We start from the raw sequence: 9,854 nt of genomic DNA on the forward strand, positions 1-9,854 counted from the left end.
AGGGGAATTTAAAGGGTATTATATATATTCCAACATTTGTTCCCTTTTTTTTTACATCAAGATAAAAGTTATGTTCCTAGGGTTTTGTAATCATAGAGAAGTAAACCAGGGTAGGCTTAAATGAAATCTGTTTTTATCCAGTCATTGAGCAGTTTATATTATCATAGAAAGCAAGATGTTAAAAAAAATCTATATGAAAGGTTTTTTCTCTCAAATTAGGGTCACAGCTTGTATGACAATGCTTTTTATTGTCTTAGGGGACAGAACGCTAGCCTCCTAATGAGTTGAACCGGGTTTGAATCCAGCGATGGCTGGTAGATACGAATTCCACTGCCGACTCGCACCAACCACATTGAAAACGTAAAATATTCTCAGTGGTAAACATATCATAGATTAGAGTCCCTTTGTCATCAGGTTATCCATAGTTTTCCTCTCTGTGCAAAGCAAATGCGGGTTTGTTTCCTCAAAAAGTCCCCACGACTCACTGCGTATTATTAAATGCATATTACTAGGCGCAGCTTAGTTAGAGATAGCACTTTCTAAGGGTCCAAATTGCAAAGCGTCTGAGAAAAATATAGGAATTTCATTTCAAGTGTAAGATAATAATATTATCTTTTATGCTTTAGGAATTATTCACCTTTTGATGTTTTTTGATCAGGAATTACCTTTTACGACCTTCCCTAAAAAGAGTTGCAAAATACTTTAATTTTATTTACATAAAATACTGTTTTGGAAGGAAAGTATTTTATTATTAAAAGAGAAATCATGGTAGGTCTGAAATATATAGGTTTTTTATTTTTAAAGCTACTCTACGTACATCTCAAACATGATCCAACTGACGAAATAGCACATCTTTGGCAGTGTTGCGTGAGTAATAATGCTCGCCTTGATGACTTTGTTCACAGGTGTCCATCAGGTAACGGCAAACGAGCAACAAAACCTCCGGCCTCTTTTTAGGCTAGGAATGATAAGTTCAGTGCCTGCTGTTAAAAAAAATATTTCTGAGAGTGGGCTGTAATTGTGATAAATCAATATTTTCTCCATATAGCAACATAAAATCCTTGCGATAAATATTTTAACATAAATAAAATTAAAATGTTTTGCACCCCATACATATAATAAGTGTGTTAAGGGGGAAATTCCTGACAAAACCATAAAAATACATATATTTTCTAAACAATGCAAAACTTTGTTTAAACACTATGTAAAACAAAATAACTGAATCAAGTATGGAACAAGCTTGAAAATTTTTATTTAGTCAGAGGGAACACAGAAGAATGACAAAAATTGTGATGAGGATAATAAAATATAAAATTCAATGTTAAAATTCACAAATAATATATTAGAATAATTAAAATATCAAAGAAAATTCAGATACTACATTGAAGCCTCATACACAATGAAATGCAGAAAAATTTTAATTAAAATGATTACGAATGAGCTGTTTGAAGTCAATAAAACCTAAAAATGAACCATCTGAATTCCTTAGAGTTCCCGAAGCCTATTCATATATGCATATTTCATTCTGACTAATCCTATATATATCCAAATAAAGAAAGAAAATAATATATTGCCCATTTACATGTACAATGCCAATTATTTTCACTTTCATTTTTGCATACATTACAAAGTGTCTACAAATATTTTTAATGGTACGTAAATTATGTAGTCAAGTCTTACTTAAAACTATTTGTATGATAAATTAATAAAAGCAAAATTAAAATAAAAAAATCGTAATATAAAATTTATGGTTATAAAACATCCGAAACTAAATATTTTTTTTGGAGAAAATACGAAATTTTTACAACTAATACCACTTTTACTTTAGTAAACACCGCAAAATTTTCAAACTGTTGCAAAATAATAGTCAAATAATTTTTAGTAGCTCTAAATATTGTCAATTTTTTTAATGAAATCTCAGTTTGATGTATTATATCATAGAAAAAATTAATGTTAATTTACTTTTATATTCAAGTTTACTGCATGGAAATTAAAATGTATTACATTCTTACACTATCCTACATTTCTATAGCTATTATTTGAGGGTCATTTTAAAATTCTCTCTCCCCCCAAAAAATACTTTCACTTTTAAAAACACAGAAAAAATATCTACAAAGATTACGAATTATTGCAAAGTTCTTGCAAAAAAATTATAAATTTTATATGTTAGCCACCTTTTTAATAAAATATTATCTTTAACTCAATTTTATCCACAAAATTAATGAAATTAACATACATTTTATACAAACATGTTACATGATGAGTAACAAATATTAAAATTTTACTTAATCTGAGATTTCAAATTAATATTTGGTATCCACTTCAAACCGTTTATGTATCCAAAACTAATTACTTTCACTTTAGTTGATATATTGCAATCGTAGATGTTGTAAGTTACCTCCTCTTATGTTTAAAAAGAACACATTTTCAGTTTAAATTTCAGTAAACTCTCGTTTTCGGAAATTAAAAGTTAATAAAACATCAATTACGCCTAAAACTACTTTCAAATATCCAGTAAAGATATTTTTAACAATGTAAACTTAATTAACTCACGCAATTTGTAGTTTTGATTTTTCCATCTAGCAGCACTCAGCAAACACTAATTGGTACATAAATAAGAGAAAGTAATACCCTTCTGAAACTAAACGATCACATATTTGTTATCAAGGATACATTCCTCTAGATTTCTATATTTTATTAAGTTTGTTATTTTCTTATCCATTACTTCCTGTCTTGAGGCTATACACTTTACTGACACTAAATAAAAAGTAATGAATCTGGGTTATTACTTCCGGTAGACTTATATTTATATGGATAAAGAAGAATTTCATTTTTTTCGATGGAATATATTTGAATATGCAAAAACCGGTGAAGGAAATTAAAATTTATAAGATTGAAATGCATTTTAATTCTTTTTTTAACATTATAGTTTAAATGTGTTTTTATTTATTCAATGATTGTGTTTAATAGGAATATTCATAAATTAACACGAGTCGCATTTTCTCTTTTTACATGCTATTTTGAGAGGAAAAAAACTGCAATTTTAAAGCTAATGATAACGGGAGATAGTGAGTTTTTGATGAAGTAAAAAGCGATACTAATATAAGAAATTCACTAACTTTCAAATTGATCTGAAAATTAGAATTTCTCTGATGATTTTATTTCATCCTGATGTGTTGACTTTGATAATGATTCGTCTGATTTTTATGAAGTTTTTTACCTATTGGGCAACATAGTTTACTGATAGTAAGGAAGAAGTAATTAACATTAATGGTCTTCGGTACATTAATTTTTAAACTGATCTTTAAATTCTACTGCTTTCAATGATTGTAATTCTGTTTGCTTTGTTGACTACGATAATATTTCGTCAGATTTTTGTCCATTACTTCATGTCTTTTGTGAATCGAATTTAGTGATACTAAGGAAGAGGTAATTGATATTAACAGATTCCAGTACACTAACTTTGATAATGATTCGTCCGATTTTTATGAAGTGTTTTACCCATTGGGCAACATAGTTTACTGATAGTAAGGAAGAAGTAATTAATATTAATGGTAATGGTCTTCGGTACACTAATTTTTAAACTGATCTTTAAATTCGACTGCTTTCAACGATTGTGATTCTGCTTGCTCTGTTGACCTCGATGATGTTTCGTCAGATTTTTGTCCATTGCTTCTTGTCTTTTGTGAATAGAATTTACTGATATTAAGGAAGAAGTAATTGATATTAATGGACTCCAGTATACTACTTTTCAAAATGATCCTTAAATTTAACTGTTTTCAATTATTTTAATTCTGCCTTCGGCGTTGATTTCAAAAATTTATCAGATTCTGATTGAAGTTTTAATTCATTACTTTAAACTTTTCTTATACTAAGTATAATGTATCTCGGCGATTATTTTTGGTACAATAATATTTATACAGATAAGAATTAGATATTCTTTCCTGGCTGGTGTTTGGACACGTTAAAACTAGAGAGAAAAAAAAAATTAAAGTTTAAGATTGAATTGTATTTTAAAATATTTTGCAGTATTATAGCTTAAGAAGTGTTTTTATTTATTCAATGGTTGTGTTTGTTAAGTGGAATCGTAATTTAACACAAGCAGGGTAATATTTTTTTAAACATTCCATTTTGCAAACAAAAAAATTTAATGCTAAAGTTAACGATAAAGAGAAAGTGTGAATTTTAGATGAGTTTAAAACGTAGTACTAAAGGAAGGTATTCACTAACTTTCAAATTAATTTGAAATTTAGACTGTTTATGATGACTTTAATTCAGTAATGTTTTGACCTCATTAGAAATTCGCTAGTTTTNGTATTTCCAAGGTGCCCTTCACTCAAGATTTTCTCTAGTCCCCTGTCGATTGCAATTAGTTCGCTTCGAAAGACGGAGCAGAAATCGGGGTTTCGTTGATGAAGAGTGTAGTTCTCTCGAGGTGTTTCAATAAATACCCCACTGCCAGTCTGTCTATCCATTTTACTGCCATCAGAGAATATTTTGATGTCGTTTGGAGGGATTTTATTGATGATTTCCAGGGACAATTGTCTGAGGAAGTCAGGCACACAGTCTTTCTTGTCAAGCATGGTAGGGAGGCTTTCATGGAAACTAACATTGGAAAGATCCAACAAGTACTAAGATTGCTATGAAGATAAAGAGGTTCAATATTTTCAGCGATTAACAGTTGACATATTTTACTAATACTAGGAAGTAATTAATATTAATAGATTCCATTACACTAACTTTGAAACTGGTTCTGCTTTCAATAATTTTTATTCAGCCTACTACGTTGACCTCAATAATGATTCACCAGATCTTCATTGAATTTTTGATCCATAACTTCCTGTATTTGGGCTATAAACTCTACTGACACTAAATGAGAAGTAATGCATATAGGATATTATTTCCAGAATACTAATATTTATGCGAACAAGTAGCAATTGACATTTTTTTCTCACGAAAAATTTTATCATGCATACGCCAGATAATAAAATAAAATACAAGAATGAACTGTATAGTAAAACCTCTTGGTACCTAGAGTTTAATTCGTTTTTTTATTTATTAAATGATTATATTTATTAAGAAAAATAATAAGCTTTAAAAAATTTAAATTCACTAACTTTCGAAATTAAACTTTCTTTAAACCCGTCTTCTCTTTACCCTTCGAAATTATTTTGTCAGATTTAGATAGAGTTTTTCTTATGCTTCATTTCAACTTGCTTCATTTCAACTTACGGTGTACTAATATTTATACCGATAAGCAGTATTTCCTTTTTTTTCCTCTTACAGATGTGTTTGTGCGTAAACATGCCGTTGAAAAAATATATAAAACATTAAACTGTGTATTTATAAAAAAATTTATTTTTCCTAAGTGTGTGTATATTAAGAAAAATTAAAATATGAATGAGCAGCATACGACGTTTCGACTTGGTAGTTTTCTTGCCGAAAGTATTCAATGCTAAATTTGAAGGTAATAAGAGATAGTGAATTTTGAGCTTATTAAAATAATATTACATTTTACTCACTAGCTTTAAATTAATAAAAAAAATATTTATGGTATTATTGATTTTAATGCCGTCTTTTTCGTTATGCTCGATAATAATTCGTTAGATTTGGATAAAGTTTTTTTGAACCTATTACACACAGTCTTTTTGTATACTAAGAGAGAAGGGCTGATTCACACTGAGTAAAAAAGTACCATCTAAAGTACCACAAATATGGTAAAATTTATGTATTATAGTATGTGGTAAAATTTATCGCGTTTCTGGCTCTGTGGGTAAGCAAAAAGCTCAGTAATTTTGATCAATTTTCATTTTTTAATTCGTAACGTCGCTGTACAGCCAAACCAATTTTGGGTTTACTACCAATGTTCAGCACCATAGCCTTGTTATTTTGAACCCATTCCGGATGACAAGGGAGCTCCAGGATCAAGTATCGGGAGAAATGTTGCCTTAATGGAGGATTTTTTGATGAAACTAACTAGCATTTGCGTTACAGGGAGAGGAAGACCACAAGAACCTCCCACTGTTAGCCTGACGGCAAAGGGACTCTAACCCAAGGTAATTCTACCACTGAGGATATTTCACGTCACCACTGTGGTCGGTGAAAACTGGATGCGGATTCATATCGACCAGCCATCGCTGGGATTTGAACCAGGTTCACCTCATTATAAGGCGAACGCTCAATCTCCTGAACTCCCATGGCTCTTAATAAAATATTATTTTGTTTTCATTAATACATGTCATTAGTCACTTCAGTTTTGATAGAATTTCGTAACATCTACAAAACGTGTGGTACTACAATTATGCACTTGGAATTTTTCTTAAAACTTATAAATATTTAATTCTTAAGTAGTAAAAAAATTCATTGAGTGATATAGTTAAAATTAATTATATTTTGCATAATTTTCAATATGATTCCTTGTATTTTAAATTAGTTGCACAGTAAAAGTAAGAATCGTAGTCGAGCTTTCCAGACACTTAAATTATTAACTAAAGCCACATGAAACTGATTTTAGAATCATAACTATTATGTTCTCTAATCCCATTAGTTACTCCACTATTTCGAGTGCTATCTGAACAACTACAATAATTAACAACCTAATTTATGTTTCAGATAATATGAGGTTCCTTTAGACTTCAGAAACATTAATTCTGGGACTGAAATATGGAAATTAGCAGTTAAAGTGATAATTTAAATACTTCTAACTTCTTAATAATATAGTTTAATATTTACGTAAAGTTATACTACAAATCAGATTTTATATTTATTTTTACGTAAAACTTTGGTTGTAAGAGTTCAAATTGTATTTGGTATAATGATTATAAGCGATAAGATTTGAGTTATAGTTATATGTATTTACTGGTTGCAGATTTTAAGCTCTCTTCTGGGATTTACGTAATCACCACTTTTAATATATATGTTGATAATCTTTGCCAAAAAGGAAATTGATAAAAATATATTAGAATTTTATTCGTAGCCTAAGTATAAATGAAATGTAGTTTATACCTTGCAAAATATGAAATATTATTTATACTTTTGTGTTCTTTATGCATTACAGAAGAAGGATTTAAGGGAACACAGGACATTCAAAACAAAAAAGGGCAATTTGTATTCGATCATTTTCTAATTTAACAAAACATTGTTTGCATTAATGGTATACGTAACCTGTGTACGAAGTTTTAGAAAAAAATAATAATTGGTTTTAAAGTTACAGCTTAAAGCAGCGTTTTCTAAACTGGGAGGCGCGCCTCCCTAGGGAGGCGCGGACTAGTCTAAAGGGAGCCGCGAAAATTAGTCACAGTGAACAGTTTTCCAAATTATTGCTAAAGTTTTCTATGTAAAAAATGAGAGAATAAATGAAAAAATACCATCGTGCTTTATTGCGTATAGTTCAACTAAACATTTCGTAACTTAGCATCCATATACCAAGACGTTCTAGACCTCGGCAAATTTTTTGAATCAAGGCCGTCGTTAATTTGACGACACTAGCGGCACTTGACCGACACAACTTAACAAAAGCCAGATGCGCGCGCGCTAACGCCACTGGATGCCACACATCCAGAAAAGATCGACGCACGTTTAGATCACCAGTTTCGTGTCACATCTAATATTTAATTGGTTCAGCAGTGTTAGGTTGTGTTTCTATTGCTATTGACGTGATTGCCCACTGATCATAATAGTAAGTAGTTTAATAGTTCTGGTCATAATAGTAAGTAGTTAATAGTTTAATAGTTTTTTAGAATAATGTAATATTATTCCTAATATTTCCAGACAAATAGATAAGTTTTTGATAGGATATAAGCGAAAATCCACTAATAATGAAGATTCTGATGTTGGCACAAGTAGTGGGAATACAAGCCACAAGAAACAGGAAGGAAGAACTCCCAAGATAAGGAAATACGACTAATCCTATTTATCGTTCGGATTTACTAATATTATTAACGATAATGTGTTTGTTGTGTTCAAAAGTTTTGACTGCTGATAGTATGAGACCCGGCTAATTGAAACGGCACCTTGAAACTATTCATTCTGAATACGTTGGTGAGCCCCAAGAATTTTTTCAATGAAAATTGGATGAGCTATCTAAAAACAAGTAAAATTTCAAAAAAATTGCTCATATTCCATCAAACGCATTACTAGCATCATACCTAGTGTCGTACAGAATCGCGCAATGTAAAAAACCCCACACAATAGCATAAACCTTAGTTTTGCCAGCAGCCATATGGTCAAAACAATGTTTGGCCAATCTTATGCGAATCAGTTGCGACAAATACCGCTTGCTGATAATACAATTGGCAGAAGAATTGATGATACATCCTGAAGATTGTGACCAATTAGTTTCTCGAATGCATATTTCAAAATTCGCCATACAAGTAGATGAAGCTACTGATGTAGCTAAAGACGCACATTTAATTGCATATGTTCGATATGTTGACGATACTTACATAATTGAAGATATCTTATTTTGCAAACCAATTCCTGACAGAGCCACATTCAATTAAATTTTCGAAATAATAGACAGATTTTTTAATGAGAACGACATAATGTGGAATAATTGCATTGGGCTCTGTACTGACTGTGCACAATCAATGGCGGGACACAAAACTGGTCTTCAAACACTAGTTAAAATGAAAACACCCGAGGTTCGATGGACGCACTGCATGCTCCACAGAGCAACTCTCGTATCAAAAACTATAAGCGAGGAACTTAACAATGTTTTGGAAAAGTAACGAAAGTTATAAATTACATAAAAAACAGTTCATTAAAAGCAAGGTTGTTCGCAAAACTGTGTGAAGATATGCGAGCTAATTACACGTCACTTCTGTACTATTGTGAAGTGAGCTGGCTATCTAGTGCAAAAGTGATTCAAAGGGTACTTGAACTCAAAGAAGAAATTGCTATGTTTTTCTAGAAAAATCATAATGAAGACGGCAATATGTTTAGTGGTGATAATTTTATTGTTAACCTTACATATTTGGTTGATATTTTTGAAAAATTGAGTGTTCGTAATAAATCAATGAAAGGACCGCAAATGCATTTGCTTATACAAAAAGACAAAGTGAAAGCTTTTATTAAAAAAGTGGAGCTTTGGAAATGAAATTTGCAGAAAAATAAGATTGACATGTTTCCACGTTTAAATTTATGTGCCCGAGATAACATAGAAGCAAACAAAAATCTCTTTGTGGAACACTTGAATGGTTTGTTGCTTCAATTTTCGAATTATTTTGGTGATCTTGATTTTACAAAGTTTGCGTGGATACAGAATCCATTTATCGACGAAGAAGATGATGAATTTGGATTGACAAGTATTGAAAAAGAAAAATTGATTGAATTATCTTGTGATACTACATTAAAACATAAATTTCAGACTGTATCTCTGGTTCAATTCTGGTTGAATCTTCATACAGAATATAACACTTTGTCAAACAAAGCTTTGAAAGTACTGCTGCTGCTCGCAACATCATATTTATGCAAAACGGGATTTTCTGCCTTGGCTGCAATGAAATCCAAATATCGAGCTCGTTTAGTTGTAGAAAAAGAGCTACGAGTAGCTATATCGTCACAAACACCAAGATTTGATCAACTTTGTGCTAATAGACAAGCACATCCATCTCATTAAAAACAATAATAAAATATCGTTTTCCATTAGTTTATATGAATAAATTTTATAAGAGTAAAAATGTTTGTATTTTTATTTTATGAAATCTTCAGGGGGCGTGCCAGATGATTAAATATTTTTAAGGGAGGCGTAGTAACATCAGGTTTGGAAACCACTGGTTTAAAGTATAGGTTGTAATTGTTGCCAATTAAAAGGTTCCGTACGGACAAATTTTAATTTTACTACGTTGTTTATA

At 30.7% G+C, this 9,854-nt stretch overlaps 1 protein-coding gene across 1 annotated transcript; it reads left to right on the plus strand.

Annotated features, from left to right (window-relative positions):
• The first annotated feature begins 9,121 nt into the window (after positions 1-9,121).
• LOC122270709 (protein FAM200A-like) lies at positions 9,122-9,619 on the plus strand. Its single transcript, XM_043049185.1, has one exon. The coding sequence runs from the start codon at positions 9,122-9,124 to the stop codon at positions 9,617-9,619; it is 498 nt and encodes a 165-aa protein (XP_042905119.1).
• Positions 9,620-9,854: the final 235 nt, after the last annotated feature.

This window comes from Parasteatoda tepidariorum, chromosome 4, assembly GCF_043381705.1.
Source record: "Parasteatoda tepidariorum isolate YZ-2023 chromosome 4, CAS_Ptep_4.0, whole genome shotgun sequence".
NCBI classification, from domain to species: domain Eukaryota; kingdom Metazoa; phylum Arthropoda; class Arachnida; order Araneae; family Theridiidae; genus Parasteatoda; species Parasteatoda tepidariorum.